The sequence below is a fragment of the Parasteatoda tepidariorum genome, chromosome 9 (assembly GCF_043381705.1).
Source record: "Parasteatoda tepidariorum isolate YZ-2023 chromosome 9, CAS_Ptep_4.0, whole genome shotgun sequence".
NCBI lineage: Eukaryota > Metazoa > Arthropoda > Arachnida > Araneae > Theridiidae > Parasteatoda > Parasteatoda tepidariorum.
The window spans coordinates 89,173,577-89,192,844 of record NC_092212.1 but is presented as its reverse complement, the minus strand read 5'-3'; the positions used below and the strand labels follow the sequence as shown (position 1 = coordinate 89,192,844).

The following is a 19,268-nucleotide window of genomic DNA, read 5'->3' as shown; positions in this document are numbered from 1 at the left end:
TCTGGAGGATAGTTTCCTTGTTCAATTATTGTTTTTAATGTCGCTGGGAATTCAGCCGCCGCTTTTGTTTCACCACTTGCTGCTTCTCCTGTAATCTTCATATTGTGAAGATTATTTCGATGCTTAAATCTATTAAACCATCCTCGATTAGCAACGAAAGTTTCAGTAATGTCACTTGCCTCAACCTGAATATAATTAAAAATTCTTCTAGCTTTTTGGCTTATTAACTTAATGGCATATTGCTTTCAATTTCGTGGTAGTTGCAGTTGCTGATGACAGTATTTTTTCTTTATTCTTAAGAATTGTTGAAGTTGCCAAATTCAATGCAGCACTAATTTGAGATTGACGTTCACCAGAATCTTATCTTCTAATCACTTGCATTTTAGTTTCCAGTGAAATGCTTTTTCTGGTTGCTTTCTTTTCTTGTTTTTCATTATCACCCATGATAAAAACTAAAGATCATAATATTTGTCACTGTATTAATCGTTATAGTATTATATAAATTTATATGTACTTACAATAATTTCAACAATTGTTTCAAATGATAAAAATGCATCCGTACAGCACCGCACCAAACAAGAAACACAACTACACTGTTTCGGATATGTTATGTACATATTTGGTGGAGTCCCCACCCACAATATCGGGAAATCCCCGGGTTGAAATAAAGGAACGCTAGGCCGAAACAGCGTTAAGTTCTATCATTTCACTTACTGTTCCTATCATTTCAATTAATGTTATTATAATGCTTTATAAATTTATTGTTCTGTTTTTGTCGGAGAAAATAGTAACTTCGTTAAGTCATGAAATTGAAAATCTAAAATGTAGCAGATACCCTGATTTTGTTAATGTATAAAGCACTTAAAAAGTACTTAAAAAGTGCTTATTCTTTGTTGAAAGATTTGGCTACGCACCTTGTCATATAGATTGTAAATGCATCACTTCTGTCAGTGCAGTTTCATACACAACATTCTGTCCGGAATGTCTGTGTATGAAAAGAGGATTGTTTCTGAAAGACTATGATGTTATCACTAATTTTGCATTAATTGTAAGCTGTATTTTCTTTATGAAATTTTATTTTGATGAAAGGAAAACTATTCCCTTTATACACGCCAAAAGAACTTACTAAATAATAAGCTCTAAAGAAATTAAGATTTCAAAAGAAAAAAAATTGAGAGAGAAATTTATTTAAAATTTTTATTAAATGATTTCTGCTCAATCTAGCTCTTATTATAGATATATTAAGGGTTATTTCGTTATTATAGATATATTAAGGGTTATATTTCTATATATTAAGGGTTAAAAAATCCAAATTTCTGACAATGTTGGTTTATTAACTCTTCCCTGATTAAAATTTCAATTCAGAACTTCTGTATTATTTTTCGTTTCATAATTTATTAATGAAATTTAAAAAAAAACTGTTTATTAGTCACTTATGGCCAGTTAAGAATAGTGCTTCTAGTTCTATCTACTTTGAAATAAATGTTTTAATTGTTTGTATTTTCAGTCAATTTGTGTTCAAATCCTGAGGATAAACTGCAGATTTATCGAGAGAACTTTGAACAAGCATACATTGATGCGACTGAGGCGTTTTATCGTGAAAAAGCACCTGAATATTTGGAATCAAACGGTGTACAGAATTACATGAGGTATGCAGACCAAAAACTGAAAGAAGAAGAACAGCGTGCTGCTAAATATCTGGAATCCTACTCTGGATCTATACAAGCCGTATGTGTTAAACTTCTTCTTGTTAATTCCTAGTAATTAATGAAGATATAAAGTAAAATCTTTCATATCTGACTGGGTGAAACTGTCATGCTTTTGTATTGCAAAGTAGAAAATAAGGTTTAGATAATAATTGAAACTAAAAAGTTCAAAAATTGTAGATCAATTTTAAGTCTCTTAACTTGAACTTGTCTTGCAATGTTTTGGACACAACTATGTTACAACTCTTGTTTTTTAACGGAGACTCCTGTATTTTACCATTAGCTCCTGTTTACCCATATATTCTCAAATTTCTCTGTATTTGTAGAAAAAATTAAGAAATGAAATAGGCAGGAAAATATCCTCTGATGACAAAAATACTTCTCTTATTCCTCAACAGATAGTACTATTGCCGGTACTGCAGTATGTTGAGTGTTAATAGTTTAAGTACCCCTTGCAGTCAGGCTAATCTTGTTCAGGATTGTTCACATCCTTCTCCCAAAAATAGCGAAATAGTATCGTCGGATACCATGTGATGAAGGCAGAGCCAAGTGCCAACTCCTGGTGAACAAACTATGACTGTAAACCCAAATTGGGCCATCTGTTTAACAGCGGTTATAAAATAATTTAAGTGATTATTAAATAATAGTTTGAAAAATCTTCTTTAGATTAAGATTTATGTACATATTTTTTACTAAATGTAAGGGCTTATATCATTTCCAATTTTGAATTTTTCTTTTTGACTTTCTCTTTTTTTTATGCATAATATGTTAAAAGACTTTACTCATAGCCTAAAGAATGTCGCTAGTAAAATCTCCGTTATTTTATTTATATAATGTTGGTAGGTATGGCTTTCCACTCAGAAACTGCTTTACATGTTCCGTTAATCTTCTGTTCTGTAAAGCTAGATTTTGTGAGATATCTAAAAATTATAAAAGAACATGAATAGGCTTTAAGAAATTTATTTCATTAATTGTTATACCATCATCACATTAAAATACTTCATGTCTTTTTTTTCTCATCAGGTTGTTTTTACCTATTTTATTTATCTAATTCGGTATTAAAGTTATCCAATCAAACTCAGAACTAATGAGGTTTAGTTTGTTTAAATTTTAAGTGAAAACATACTGCAGTAAAACCTTATTAAGTCGTCACTCAAGGGACCGAACATTTTCGACAACTTAAGCGGATTTAGAAATTTCTTTAAAAAATAAAAAAAAAAACACCGAAGTTTTTAATGAACTGCAGTAGGATTCGTTGAGAAAAATTAGATTTTTAGAATGTAATTCACATGCAAATAAATGTGTAGAAAAGGAATACAAATACTTTTGTATAATTACCACTTTTTCTTTTATTTCTGAGCATTCAAATAGCTTAACATAGTGGATTGATGCAGGATTTGTTGATTGCTATTAACCTTCTTTTCCAATATCATCAGCGCCTTGAATTCTTCCTCTGTTGTGCCTTCAATTGATGTTAAATATTGTCTAACTTTCTCTAAGGCTTCTAATGTTTCATCTTGCTGGGCGGAATTCCACCCGAATTCTCATCACCTGGAACTGTGTTGTTTTTCATCTAAAAATTCTGAAGTTAAATCTTTTACAGTCGCTTGTGAACAAATAGCGATGACATTGTCAATATCGACAAATCCATTTACGTCATTGACACTGCAACCTTTTTCGTTAACGACTTGCAGCAAATTTTCTAAGGGCTCAGGGGCGACTTCTTCATAGAGGATATCTTCAGATTCTGCATTGGCTCCAAATTCAAATGCCAATTAAATGAATATTTAATTGGCTGAAGCAATTAAAAACAGTTTGCGAATAAACTGAGCTCCAACTTTTATGCACATAATTGATCACGTCTAAAACGGAAACTTCAAACTTTTCATTTTTATCCAATACTTTTATCAGGTCCTTTACTATAATTTTTTTTTGTACTTTCTTTTGAAGTCCCGAATTATCCCTTGATCTAATGTCTGAAGAAGTACCGTGACATTTGGAGGAAGGAAAACGATTTCAATAGCTTTTTAGCTTTCGGGCTGACTATGGGTTGTGCAATTAACAACAATAAGGGCAACTTTTCTCTTTTGGCACGAAAACTGGAAATCCAATTTACTAATCCGTTCCCAAATTGCTGTAGTCATCCATGCATTTGAATTTGCTTCATATTCAACTGGCAGAGATTTAACGTTTTTGAAACAACGTGGCCTTTTGCTCTTGCCTATCACTAGTGGTTTAAGCTTTTCATTTCCATTCATATTCGCTTCCAGCAAAAGTGTTAGATGTTGCTTGCTGGCTTTTCCAGTGGTGCATTTTTCGCCCTTAAACGGTAGAGTTTTATCAGGCAAAAGATGATAAAATAAGCCCGTTTTATCTAGATTAAAAACAGTTGAGGCATCAAACCTGGATAAAATGTCCTTGAGAACACTATTCCTCTAATTTTCTATAGCATCAACAGCTGCGGGCGGCTCCCCCACAAATCGTTTTAAAAGAAAGACAATTTCTGCCTTTGAAACGCTCCAGCCAACCATTGCTGCAATGGAAATCTTCTATGTTCAACTCCTTAGCAATTTCCATCGCCTTTTCTTTAAGAATGACAGAAGAAATAGGCACAATTTGCGATCTTGCATGCTTTAACCATCGAACTAAAATCTCCTCGATCTCGTCAAATTTTGATTTCCTCATTCTCTTTCTTTGCAGTCTGCTTCTTCAATGGTTTGCTTTGATGATAGAATATCACTTAAAGTAGTTCTCTGAATATTGTGTTCTTTGGCAAAAGCTGTTTTCGAAACATTTGACTTTTCAAAAAGTGCAATTAAGTTCTTTTTTTCTTTAAGAGATAACGAGGTAAGTTTTCGTTTTCATGGCATTTTGAAACATAATCAAATCACAACTTTGAAAGAAAAACATGGCCCTTATACCGGGGCTTACTATGAAAGTACGTCCTACTGAAGTACGTACAATAAAGAAAAACGACTACACTCGACTGAGTCAGAGCAGGAAGTGAGAACTTTGAACAATTGGCATGCAAAATTCCCAGAATCCAAATCCCCTAAAAGGAAAGGAATGCTCACAGCTATAGAGCAAACTTCGTGGGTGGTCAGAAATTCTCCGAGATACTTAAAGTGAAAGGGGCAAGTCTGAAAAGATAACAGAATGGTATACAAAAGTGTAAAAAAAAGATAGGTTTGCCATTTTTTGGGGTGACGAGTTATCCGGAGTAGAATTAAATCCGATGATGGGTAAAAGAGGGTTATTTTACATTATTGTCAATGAGGCTTAGTCGGTACCATAGAAAAACGGCGACTTAATGAGGTTTTACTGTATAATTATTACACCTGCACTTGAATGTGTTAGGATCTCGATCTCATGTGTTCTGAAAGGGGTTCCTGTGTTTAGGAGGTGAGATTTTCCCTCTGAACCTTCTGAGCGATACTCAAGGTGAGAGAAACGAGATCCCTGTAGCGGATTTTTTTTTTCTGACTTTCTGCTGCATACCTCTCTAATGCTAACATCTTTCTGCTAGATACTTAAAAATAACAAATGTACATGTTACTAATTTAAAGTAACAGAAGCATTAACTTCTAAAAAAAAAATAATTTTTTGATTGAATGTTTTTTTAATTTTTTTTTTTTTTTAATTCTAATATTATGGGTGATATTCTCGCATTTTGTTTGAAGATAACACACTAACTTCCTTTTTTTTGCATTTTGTAATTCATCATCACATTAAAAAATTGCATTTTGTATTTAATGCATTTTGTAATTCATCATCACATTAGAAATTTGTAGCAGTAACTACCAAAAAAAAAAAAAGGTTAACAGAGAAATCACGCGGGTCAGACTCTTCAAGAAGGGGTTACTAAATGCATGTTTTAATTTCAAGGTTCAGTTTTTGTGATAAATAATATTGTATTAAAAAAATTGGATTTTAAAAGCTATGTTGAAATCAGTAGTAATAACTGTATGAAAAAATAGAATGAAAGAGACAGAAAAGAAAACCAAATTTTTTATTTCATTATTCTCAAATTGAAACAGAAAAACCACTAGCCTTTTTTTCCCACTCTGATGTGGGAGAAAGGCATCTTTTTAATATAAATCTGGAAAAAATATATAATCTTTCTAAAATTTCTGCAGAAAAGAAAAGTAATTTTTTTTATTTTACAAAGGAAAATTCTTTCTGCGAGACCTCAGTAACGTTCTGTGGCAATGATTCTCCCCCGGTGGGAGGAATAAAGATTGAAGAGACTAGAAAATCGATAAAAAATAGTGGAATTTGAAATTTTTTTCAAAAATACAGGATGTTTGCTTATTTTAAAGTTGGTTTAGAGGTTGCACAAATTTGCTACAGTAACAATTATATAATGTTTATTGCGCCATAGTAAAAACACTAAACTATTGTTAAATGTGGATTCTAAAATATAGTTAAAAAAAAAAAAAGACTTATTTTAAGAATAGTTATATCTGTTCTGTCTAATCTTGATTGTCATTAGTTGTAACTAAAGCAACGTGCATATTTTATCTGATGGAGTCTAGTAGAGCCTAATTCTTTGTAATATATTATAATTGAATACAATTCAGCTAACAAATGAAATATATTAAGTAATTTAATATATGTGATTCGTTAATTGTAAGAAATTTCAGTCCATGCCCTAAACTTGGTGTTGTTATCCAGTTTAATGTGTACTATGAGAAACACTTTAAAAAGTGAATGAATAATTAAAAAAAATACTGAGTAAACTGATTTTAATTATGTATTATGTTTTTAAAGCATGTAAAAATATACAAAAATAGTTGCTTTTGATTTAATTACTCAATGCTGTCATTTGCTTTGAATAAAAAATGAACTTCTTTTTTCAATTTTCTGAAAATTTTACTGTTACTGAATCTTTTCCATTTATTCTGAATATAAATTAGAATTTTCCTACAACTTAATTTGTATTTACCGATGCAAAAAATGAAATTTGTTAGCTCAAAACCTCTTGCAAAATTTAATTTTGTCTGTTATATAAAATATTTGATGAATACCACCCCTTTAATTATTGTTGTTTAAAGAAGATATTAAATTCTATCACGATTATTTTTCGTTGTTGTTGGTACAGAATATTGAGTACACTTTTTAGGAAGTGTGTTTGATTAGTTTATTTTCATTGCAGTTAAATGAATGCTGCGTCCAGTTTCTTGTTACCTGTTTTAAGGAGGTGATTCTTGCTGAATGCCCAACCATGATCAAAAATAATGAGACAGAAAGTAAGATGTTGCTTAAAATTTATCCTGTGTTATTTGTTGTTTTTAGAAGTTACATTATTGTGAATATCGTTGTTTGCACTTCTCAAAAGTTGAGAACAATAGTGTTCACTGCTGCCATTTTTACATTCTAATACTTGTCTTATATTCTTTACTACGAATTTAAATTTCTTTTTATTCAAAAATCAATTGCTTAACAACTTTTTTATTGTTGAATTTTCGGAAATCAGATTATCCTTATCCAAAGATTATTTTGAAGAACGGTTATTTTGAGAAATATGTATAACACATGCATGTATAACATGTGTACAACAAATAGAAGAGGAGCAAATGGATACAAAATAATCTCTAACTTAGATAAAAACTCAATTGTCGCTAAGAAATTATCCGTCAGACAGATTTTTGATGTGCACGAAAAAACACAAAACTTTCCTAGCAGCGAAATAACTTTGGAAATCATTGGGCGAATATTCACCAATCTTGGCTCAAAGAGGTTTTAAAGGGCCGATATAGAAATGCTCGATTCACCCGATATTTTATAGCCGCAATTCAGCCAAAGTTTAACCTCTTATAAAATTGTCAAATTCACCCGATATTTTATTTCCCTTATTTGCCCAATATCGGTCCCGTGCTGATTTGTTAAGTTCACCCGCTATTTTATAGCCATTATTCAACCTATGTTGGTTCAATATAGAAGTGCTCAACTCAACCAATGTTTTATAGCCGTTATTTATCTAATATAAACCCTACTTGAAATTGTCTAATTGTCCCAATATTTAATAGCCATTACTCAACCAATATAGGCCGTATATTTAATTGTAAGATTTACCCGATATTTTAAAGACATTATTCATGCAATGTAGACTCTATTTAAAATTCTCTGATTAATCCGATATTTTAAAGACGTTATTCATCCAATGTAAACCAGGGTTCGTGATTTTTTTATTTTAATCGGATTGTTTTGATTTAAATCAGATATTTTTTTTATTCAAATACACTGTAAGAAATTTAGTTTATGATAAAAAATAATTTATAAATGTTTAGTCAAAATTAAATTAACATTAAAACTATATTATAACAATATTTTAGGAGCTCTAACTTACTAAAATAATTTTTCGTTATAATACATAGTGTTGAATGCATGGCAACCATTTTGGAACAAATGCATGATTGAAATTATTAAGACTAGATGAAATAGAGAATTTAAGGAAATCTTCAGGGGTCTGTTTAGGTTTTTCTATTTTGTGAAAATTTAGACATAATTTGTGAAAATAAAAAATTATATTAAAAAATCAACACAAAAATATTGTAAAAATAAGGATTTATCGTTTCTTACGAGACACAAAAATAAAATTTAAAAAAAAAGTATTTTGTGAAATTATTCAACAGTTTTTCCTAAAGTTGAATTTGTGATGGAACCGCTAAACAGTTGTAAATTTGGCTTGGACAGACCCCTGTACTTTAACTATTAAAGCAAAGTTTCAATTAGCAAACCATAATTTTGATTTGAAATTGTGATTTCTTTTTTTTCCTCTTGATTTTTAAAATGACAAAATAAATGTAACAGATTGTGTTTGACTGTTTATAAATGTAGTCATTCATCAAAAAATAAATAAATATTTAATCTATATATTTTTATATTAAAATATTTATTTTTAGTCCTATGTAGATTTTAATTCCATGCTTTTTCAATCAAAAGGTAGAATTTTAATTAGCATTATTTGCATTTTTTTTAAAAATTCATGTTTATTAATTGCTTTCTACAGCTATGCAAGTCTATATTAAGACAGCATTAAATGTGTACTTCAATCTGTACACATTTAATGCTATCAATCAATCTCAAGAATCAATAGATTTTTAAAAATGTAATTTCAAATGTGTTGGAATTAAACGCGCATCAAGAAAGAAAGTAATTTCGTTAACTAAAACTAATTAATGTAACAATTTATTTGAAATAAATTTTAAAACTAAGAAAGGAAAATAATAAAATTATCAATAATTGAAACACTGTTTTTCAACTTTTAAAATCAATATATATAAAAAATCAGTTGATTTAAATCAATGATTTTTTTTTTTAAAAAATCATTTGATTTAAATCAACAAACCCTGATGTAGACCCTATTTAAAATTCTCCGATTAACCTGATATTGTCTGCAATAAGAAATTCTATTAGTTGTAAACGTTGAGAAGTTTGTGGTAAATAGCTTATACTCATGTGCAGTACATTTTGTTGGTCAAGTGTTCATCTATTTTCTCATATAATAATCCTTGTGATTTTCCTTAGAATTGCAATTGATGTTCAAGCTGATGGATAGAGTAGCTGATGGTATAACTCCCATGCTCAAAGACCTTGAGCATCATATCATCAATCAAGGCTTAGCCGACATGGTGGCATCTGCTGATATTATTACACAAGTGAGTTATTTTATTCCATTATATTTCCCTTGTAATACACTTTTTCCTAACTCACCCTAATATAGATTTGGAATGTGTTATGTCATCTTTTTAGTAACCTACCTTTTGTTTAACTCATTGAGTGTTAATTAAGGATCTATACAACTAAATTTGTTACTGTTCCTTTATTTCAATGATGTGCAGAATGCCCTGGGTACTGCAAATCGGTTTTTCTCCTATCTAAAAGATAGGAGAAAAAGAAAATCGATAAAATATGCTTAATATTTTATTCTTCGCTTTTTCTTTCTTTTTTTTTCATCTTTTCAAGTTAATAACTAATTTTTTTACCAACTCTGCACTTATTCATTGTTAATATAACAATTCATTGTAACCTTACATTTAATTTATGTTATACAATGAAAGTCCTGTAACCAATTAACCGCCAAACAGCATTTTTATTTTTCGGGCCTATATAAGTGAGGAGTTATATCGCCGCTGCCGATAATGCCTCAAAACCAATGATAACGGACAACATTGTCTTCGCCTCTTGCCGTTAACGTTCCGAAAATGCCATCTTATGGCCTTACGTTTACTGTGAGGAGTGTGCTTACTGGGCAGTTTTCGGTATTGAATAAATTTTGTCAACCAAAATTTCTAATTTTTAAAATTAAATTTTCTCCCCCCCAATTTCGCAGTGTTCTGATGTTCAGAATATCTGAATTTGTAGCAAAATCCTCACTCATAGTCATATTTTATTAAGATGTAAAAGGTTTTTATCGTGTTCTTTAAAAATTATGGTGTTCTTTCAAAAAATGAAAGAAAAGCATCATTTCTAGTGCTAATTATCTTTTAAACTTCCATGGTTTCAGAATTTTTTTATGTATTTATTCTTTATTTTTTTGTTTTATCAATTTAAAATTCTAGTTTAGGCTTTTTATATTACACTTACTTGTAAGAAATAAGCAGGTTTTAATAACTAAATATATCTTACTGTATTAAGTAATTTGCTTTTGAATTTTTTTTTATTTAAAGCTATTTTATTGTTTCAACTCTTTCCTTACTCTGTTTTTTAAGTTTAAAATCAATAAATATGAAGATGTAGAGTATAACTGTTTTGTTTATACCTATCATTTCAATTAATTTCTAACTTTCTTGAAATGTCAAAATTTCGTACAAGTCACGAAATTATAATTTTTAAAGAAGTCATAATTGCCCCCAATGAGTCTATTTAAAAAATGTTTTTATTTCATTTTAAGGTGAAGGATTGAACTCAAACTGTTCTGGTTGTCTTAACTTTCAAAAAAAAAAATAATAATAATAATCCAAACGATGGATTACTTTAAATTTAAGCCCAGAATATTGCTTTGATTCGTGTCATATAGTTTCTAATTTTTGAAACTTTTTGTGCTCTTTTTTGAATTTTGAAACTTATTTTTTCAAGAATTTCAAAAAAGGGCACTTGATTGATTTCTAAAGTTTTCTTATTGAAATTTATTGCTTTTTATTGCAATCTATATTTTATTTTGATGTGGTTATTTTAACTGTAACTTTATCTTTATTTATTTTTCCTATTTGTGTGCATCTCTTTATTATGTTTGTGTACTTAAGTCATTATTAAGACTTACTTTGTGATTGTTTGTCATAAATTTTTCTTTACATTTCAATTTTTCTAATTGCTTCTTCCTTTTTGATTTTACATTATGGGGCCTCGGGACACTGTCAGTTTTTGGTTTCACCACTGACAGCAGAAAGGCTCCTGTGTGTTAGCAGGCAGTGTGTCCCCTGATGAAGTGCTGTCCTGCTAATACACACATCTTAAGATTTTTATAATTTTCTTTTTTCAGCTGGAATTGTTTTTCTGACTTTATAAATTAAAGCTTTAAGCGCTTTTCTATTTTGATGTATTATTTTGAATATTACTTACTTATTTTGTCTTTTCGTGAATTTATAAATTAGTTTCATTCTTTGACTAAATATAAATCTGTCACTTATTTTGGTTTTAAAAAAATTATGTATTTTTATAGGATTCTGAAAAATATGTCGAACAACTTTTAGAGTTGTTTACAAAATTTAGCAAACTAGTCAAGGAAGCTTTTCATGATGACCCGAGATTCCTAACATCTAGAGATAAGGTAATATTTTTTGTAGTTTAACATTTCTTCTTTCTTTTGTAAATTACACGCACATAATAATAATAAATTATTATTTTAGGCTTTTAAACAAGTTGTTAACGATATTTCTGTATTCAAACTAGACCTACCTTCGAAACAAAAGGGGTAAGTGGCTTCATTCTCGCAAATATTATTTCTTATTAGAGTTAATATGGAAATAAAAGTTGATAAATGACAATTGAAAATCAAGGAGAAAGTATGGTTTATGTTCATTTTTCTGGAAAATGACTATTGAATTGCCATCTATGACATTTTGAGGATTATTTAGTTTGGACAGATCAATAATGTGAAAAATTTATATGCCCTGAGAGTTATAACGCAGTGAAAGTGTACTTTATTGGGAATAAATGGTTCCTGTTCTCATGCAATATTTGTTTTTTCTTGAAATCAGCTTTCAGTGACGTAAACAGTTTTTCCCTTTTGACCTTCAATTATGCACAGTCTCTGAACTGTCAGTAACTGAAAATTTGCTCATATGTTTTGTTTGAATTTTTATTTTTCCATTTTCACCCTTTTTTAGTGGTTGTATTGTGTTTTTAATTGTTGCACATTTTTCATACTTGTATGTATTATGTATGCAGATGAGGTAAGGGCTCAGGGAATTAAGAAAATCATTCAAAGAAAAAACATACCGCAGCAAAAACAAACATTTAAATAAGACGGAACCCGATGTAATTAAAGTAATTTTTGTTTAAATGAAATTAATATTTAAAATTGTATTATTGCTTCTATTTCAACTGCATTCATTAATTAAAATGAAAATAGTTCTAAACTACTACCTGTTAGCTATTTTATAAATTTACGAATACAGGATGTCATTATTAAAAGAACAGTTATAATAGTCAATTATAATAATCACCAAAAACGGTGCAAACAAAATGATCCGAAGATGTTTGTATTATTACACAAATGTTATATCTCATGTTGGGTGTCATTCGAGCATCGAAATCAGTTATTGTCGCTCATTAATATCCCACTATTCATTGCTCTATTGAATTGGGTTGAGTTGTTCATTACAAGAAGAAATTCCATACAAAATGCTCTTTGTAGTCAAACCCTCAAAGTTAACCAAATAAAGCTTTGGATGTTGGCATCTCTGGGTGTATAATATGGTTATAACCAAACCTTTTTAAAAAAAATTATTATTATATATGCAAATAAAAAAATTGTTGTTACATAGACAGGGTTGACACTCTAAAGGGAGAATAGGGAAAACCTAAAAAATACAGAAAATTTAAAAATTATCTACAATAACAAGGAAAATGCAGGGAATTTTCATTCTTTCTTTAGGAATTGGGAAAATACAGGGAATTTTAATTCTTATTTCTGTGTTGTAAAATATGGTAACCACTCAAAGAGTAATCTATGGGATATTTCAGAACGATATTTCAAATATAATAAACTAATTCGTTTACTATAGCAATGTTTTAAGTATGTTCAGCTGTTCTTTTTTTCTCCAAGTTTTTTCAGCAATTATAACTGTTATAGTTGGCCCGGTTCAACTCATACAAGAGCTCAGTAATTGTGTTTTTCTTCTTAATATCTTGTGTAATCTCTAATATATCTCTAGATTACTAAACTTTGCCAGTTTTTCCTGGTTTAATGAAAATTCTCCTAAAATTAAGTAAGTTTCCTAAAAACATCCCTTTTGAAATAGATTGTTACTTAAATAAGTATTACTAATACATAATGAAGTGAGCCTCATTTATAGAAATCAGTTTTTATTCAAAACTCCGTTTTAAATTAATTAAAAAAAACTTTCTTAACTCTATCTTTGATGAATTAAATGCCTTTTACTATTCAAAATTATGAGTATACATGATACTTAACAGTACCAGTATATTTAATGTCAATCATAACTGGAAATATTGCAGTTTTTCTATTTTGATTGCTATAAAATTCCCTAAAATTCCTTACGTGTAAAATATTTAGTACATTCTGCAACAATGATCATGAAATTTCTAATATTTCGTAAAATCTGCTGGATTTTTTTCCCATCTTATGCTGGCAGCTTAGCAAATAAAATACCGTAAAATTTGGATGACATAGTCTTTAATATAATTTTTATTAAATTAATTGTGATTATATTTTAAGAATTTGGATGTCTAATTAATCCACACACAAACAATCTGGGAAGTGCTGGACTGACCTCTTCTATCTTTCTAGGTATACAATTGATCGGTCTTTCTTAGTTTTAAAATTTTAAGTAATCTCTGTTTGGGAACTGCCAAAAATACCTGATTGAATCCTAGTTGTGATTATTCTAAGGAATTACTTGTTTTTTAATTAAATTTCGTAATTCTGCCAGATTTAATTTATAAATGTTCCAAAATTACTGCTACATGTTTAGAAATTCCACCCCAGGTAAACTTTTTCAAAATAAAATAAATCCTGATCTCTGATTTATTGAATTGTATAAATATCTCAGGGTTCCCATGGTCCGTAAAAGTGCTTAAAAACTGCTTGATTTTTATTTTGGAAAATAAGGGCCCTTAAGTACTTAATTTTGGTACAATGTTTTTAAAAGTCCTTAATTTTCCAGCATCATTATACTTGATTGGAACAATTTTTTCAGTCTTAGAAAAATATTTTTAAAAGACTGACATTATTTTATCACCTGAATGAAATCATGAATTGAGGGTAGAGCATTTCAGAGAGACAAACTTTTTTGCTTTTTCTTTTTGGCATAACTGAATGTATGATGCATGTCTAGCAGCGAAATATAAAAACTTTTTTTTATTAATTTTTTTTAATGTTTTTCCCAAATTTCTTTATTTTTTTATTATTTATTTATGAAAAAAATTTCAAATCTTTATTTCTGCACTTAATTTTGCAACTCAATTTCAATAAAATCGTTAAAGATGGAATACAAATTAGTTTCATAAATATTGTTAACATTTAACAATGAATAATAATATTTATTGGAAAAACTCAACCTGGGTTGACAAAAATTGCCTGGTCCTACTTTGGTGAATCTTCTTAATTAACATTATAATAAAAAAAACTTTTATTATTTTTTTTATTTATTTATTTTGTTTAAGAAAAGTATATAATTGGCACTGTCACTGGTGCTATATTCGATGATAAGGTCCTTAATTTTTTGAAAAAGTGCTTTAAAGGTCCTTAATTTTTTTCTTTGTTTAAAGAGTTGGAACTATGTATTTTTGCATGTAATTTTTAAAAAAGTTATCTTTTTCAGGGTGGGTAATAAAACTCAGCCGGAATCTCGTTGTCCTGAGCTTTTGGCAAACTACTGTGATATGCTGCTTAGGAAAACTCCTCTGAGCAGAAAACTCGCCTCTGATGAGATTGAGACTAAACTGAAAGAAGTGGTAAGTATTGTTCTCGTCTTAGCCATTTCTATTAAGTCGCAGAATCTTCATCCATACCCTCCAACTTATGAAATAATTTTGAAAATAATTCTTTCTAGTGGTAGCAAACCGAAGTAGAAATTTTTAAAGCAAATGGATCTCTCATAAAACTTTTATCAGAACTTAAGAATCTAGCTATATGGCCTGCACTTTTTTAAGTAATAGTGGACAAGTTATGCTAAAATTAATTTTTTTTAAATATTAAGACATTAATTTTGCTACCGTATGAAAAGAAGATTTCTGAAACTACGGAAATAGCAGTTGGAGGGTATGTTCATCAAATATAGAAAAATCCAATTTCATTATTTATTGACATTGTTGTTATTTTTATTTATTTATTTTTACTTGCCAGCAGCTTTTTATTTTTAATGCAGTACAGTAGTAGATTTGTCCAAAAAGCTCTTTATTCATTTGTTTCTTATTCAAATTGTTCCCTAATTGTTATCATTTTTTGCTGTTCTCTAGTATTATTTAAACAGATTAAAGTGTTATGCAACAGTTTGTTAAATCAAATGTTGCAATATTACAGGACAAAGCCGGGATAGTCTGGTTGGTAGGGCACTGGGCCAGCCAAAGACTCCCCGTGTAGTAAGGTGACTGGTGCATAATTTGTTGAGTCACAAAAGTCCTCCATGTTCCCATAACAAATCAATACCTCTGGGAGTACTGATTCAGGAGTTTCCTTGTCTTCTGGATTGGTTCAAAATTACAAGGGTATGGAGTTGAACATTAGTGGTCGTAAACCAAAATTTGTTCAGCGTAAACCAACTATTCAACGACGGATATAAAATAAAATTTTACAGGATATATTATTTTTAAAAAATAATTCTTTAAAAATAAACTTGTTTTGTAATGAGTTTATTACTCAAAATAACTTTTAAAAAAAGAATAGGTATAAAAAAAAGTGTGAGCAATTCTTATATATTTCTTTTAATTAATTTTTTTCTCTAAAAAAGGGGTTTTTTTTCTTTATCTCAACTAGGTACAGATACCCACTTGTTGTCAAAACACAGAATAAGACATTTTGTGTTTAAGAATGTGTTTCACTATAGTATAAAAATGTCTGTTTATATCACATTGTATTCATACACCATGTAAAGTAATGATCATCACAATCTGTTTGGATTATTGTGTACTTAATTTAGTTTATTTATGTGTGTTGCAGCTATTAGTATTAAAGTATGTACAGAATAAAGATGTCTTCATGAGGTACCACAAAGCTCACTTGACGAGGAGACTTATTCTCGAGTCTTCTGCCGACAGTGAAAAGGAAGAAAATATGGTAGAATGGTTACGGGTATGTTTATTGTTCTTTCTACTTTGGTGCTTTTATGTAGTACTCTCAAATGATATTGACTATTAACTTAAAGTACCCTCAATCTGATTCCTAAAAATATTTTTTTTCTTTCTGATTTTTCCACATACCTAAAAACTCTTAAGAAAAAAATTTCACATTAAAATTCTTCTAGTAAAAAAGCTTAAACTTTAAATTTGTTTAACTTAAAATATTTTCGAAAAAGTACTCTATTTTTTTTAGCTTTATTTGATTTTGCGGAAAATGAATATTTACTGCAAAAAGGAACAAAAATTATTTAGTTAAAAAAATAACTTTCATTCAAGGATTAGCTGAATGATTGCAGCATTCATTATCGAACATAATTTTCTGATCAGTTGTTCCTATCGTGCTGGGCTATATGTTTCCTGACTCAAAAGTTAGTGGTGAAAAAGAACATCAGCAATAGGCAATTACAGTCAATTTTTTTAAAAATCTTAATCCATTCAGAATCCCTTAAAAACTCCACAAAACATATTACTTTCTTAAAAAGGCTATTTATTAAATTATTTGAAGCAAAATAACCCTTGGTTTCGTTTTCACCTGAAATGGGGAGTCACATGATTATTCACGAACTGATGTCCCTAATGTCCTCTGCGATTCATTTACAATCGTTGTGCTGTGAAAGCCAATTTGTTCTTCAAGGCTCCCACTGGTGAGGGAGAACGGAGGAAACCTGGAATAGTCAGGAAATTTTATTTTTAATTCCAAAAATCAGAGAATAGCCGGGGAAAGTTGGAATTTTTTTACACAAACCTGGAATATTCCTGTATCATACGTGGAAAATAACCAGTCTTAAAATTGTCAGTAACAGTAATCAGTTATTGAGATTCAAGTTAAATGATTCGAACGTCTTTTACAATTATTTGTTTTGAAAATTTCACATTTTAGTCAAACTGAAATGTTCCCTTCCTTTAATAATATTTCTTTACCCAGAAAATCTAATATTTCACATCAAAAATAAAAGAATCAGAGTTTTCTGATGAAAGTAAGGTCTTAGTTTTCATTGAAATTTACCTGGTATAGCTTTTTTTCTGAAATTGAGTGTGAACCCTGGTTCTTGCTTTCGTTTGAATTTTCTTAATCCAACTATTTCAGGTAGTTAATAACTATCTGTATAATAAATTGTGGCTTAGTGAAATTTTGGGTTTAATATTGTTAAATTTCATTAAATTTAACATTAACATTATAAAAACTATTTTATAATGTTAAATTTCAATGGTACCCACTGAAACGCTATTAGTAGTTGGTAAAATTTTCTAATTCTGAATATTAAAGATTTTTTAGTTCAGTAAAAAAGGTGTTAGAATGAGTTATGTATGTCTGGTATTACTTATTAAAATTTTGCATTATAAATACCAAAAAAAAAAAAAAATTGGTTCTTTCATTATTTTTTTCAACCATATTAATCTTAAATTAAAGTGTATATCAATTCATTTTGAAGATTTATGTAGAATAGTTATGGATTTTAAAATGTAGAATAGCTTAAGCTATTGATGTTTTTTTTAATTTTTTATTATTATTTATTTATTCTAGCATGAATTCAAAGCATGTAATTGTCTTCAGCATAGCAGTAACCTTTTGAAAAACTTGGGATCCCAGCAAAACTTTTANAATGCACTTTGTATATATATATATATATATATATATATATATTCCAGTAGATTTAATTAACTTTATTTTAATTGTGTTAATCTATGTTATAAGAGTATTTGTAATCAAGCATATGCATTTATTTAGTTTTGCATTATAAAAACAGGAGTTAAATTTTATCAATACCTGTCATTATAAAACCAGGAATTAATATAATTCCTGGTTAAAGTTCAAAATGTTTAATTGTAACATTTTGCGTATGATTATTTTTGTTGCATTGAATCATTGCATTGATGCATTGTTTTGTTGCATAAAATCAACTTTAGAAATTTATTTGTTTTCTTCTTCATGGTGTTTTTGTTATTTTTTTGTATAGGACGTCGGAATGCCTGCTGATTATGTAAACAAATTAGCCAGAATGTTTCAAGACATTAAAGTAAGCGACGATCTAAATCAAAATTTCAAAGTAACTCACATGCATAAAGGGAGTTTAGCAGGTTAGTAAATATACATTTGTATTTAATTTTTTCTTTAAATCAATTTTAAAAAATCTCCCCTTAAAGTTTTCGCAGATTTTTGGTATTGTCATTACCCTGACTTTTAGTCTAGTGAAATTTTCCAATTAGATGTAATATTTATGTAGTTCTAGTTTTTTTCCTAGCATATTTCCTCACATATTTTCTTAACCTATTTTGGTTAATTTTAGATAATAATTTTTTTTTGTTATTTATTATAATAATAGGGATGAAAAAAAATTTCAGTTATGTGGTGTACAATTGTTTAAATAATTTTTAACTGGATAATTTAAATGATGAAATCTTACCTGCCAAGTCTGCCGTATATTCTCATATTTTTCCGTATTTGTTGAAGAAATTTAAAGAAAAAAAAATTGTGGTAAAATATTCACTAATGGCAAAAATATTTCTCTTATTCCACAACGGATGGTGGTATTACCAGTACTGCAGTATCTTGAGTGTTAATAGTTTAGATCGAGTTGTGATGGCTCAGGGGATCAGATTATGATTTATATACATATTTTTTTATAAATGTAAGTGCTTATATTATTAAAAATTTTGAAATTCTCTTTTTGACTTACATGATTATGCATGATGTATCAAAACTTTACTCGTTGCCTAAAAAATGCCACTAGTAAAAATCTCTGGGGTGTTTTTTTCCAATACTGGTTGGTATGAGAGGGAAAAAGCAAAATTAACATTAGGGGACTAAAGCTTTCCATAAATATTAATTGCCTAAAATATTAGCTTCTTATTTTCAAGATTGCACTCTCGCCCATTGGATCCAAATCTGAGTCAATAAAAAATGAAAGAGAAAAGAAAAATATTTATTTTACAAAAGAATGTTTTGTGCCCATTTTTGTAACTTAAAATATCATCTATTCAAACTTAGCATTAGCTTGAATCAGATCAAAAGTTATTGTCTCTCCCACTACAGAA

At 29.1% G+C, this 19,268-nt stretch overlaps 1 protein-coding gene across 1 annotated transcript in view; it reads left to right on the top strand.

Moving 5' to 3' along the window:
* The window catches only part of LOC107449321 (cullin 5), a gene marked incomplete in the record, with an annotated part of 46,076 nt that overhangs the window by 15,796 nt on the left and 11,012 nt on the right, over positions 1 to 19,268 (top strand). Inside the window, 8 exon segments of the mRNA XM_043054052.2 lie at positions 1,508 to 1,728; positions 6,862 to 6,955; positions 9,237 to 9,367; positions 11,371 to 11,478; positions 11,558 to 11,622; positions 14,717 to 14,849; positions 16,054 to 16,185; positions 18,191 to 18,311. Of these exon segments, the coding sequence (XP_042909986.2) occupies positions 1,508 to 1,728; positions 6,862 to 6,955; positions 9,237 to 9,367; positions 11,371 to 11,478; positions 11,558 to 11,622; positions 14,717 to 14,849; positions 16,054 to 16,185; positions 18,191 to 18,311 (1,005 nt within the window).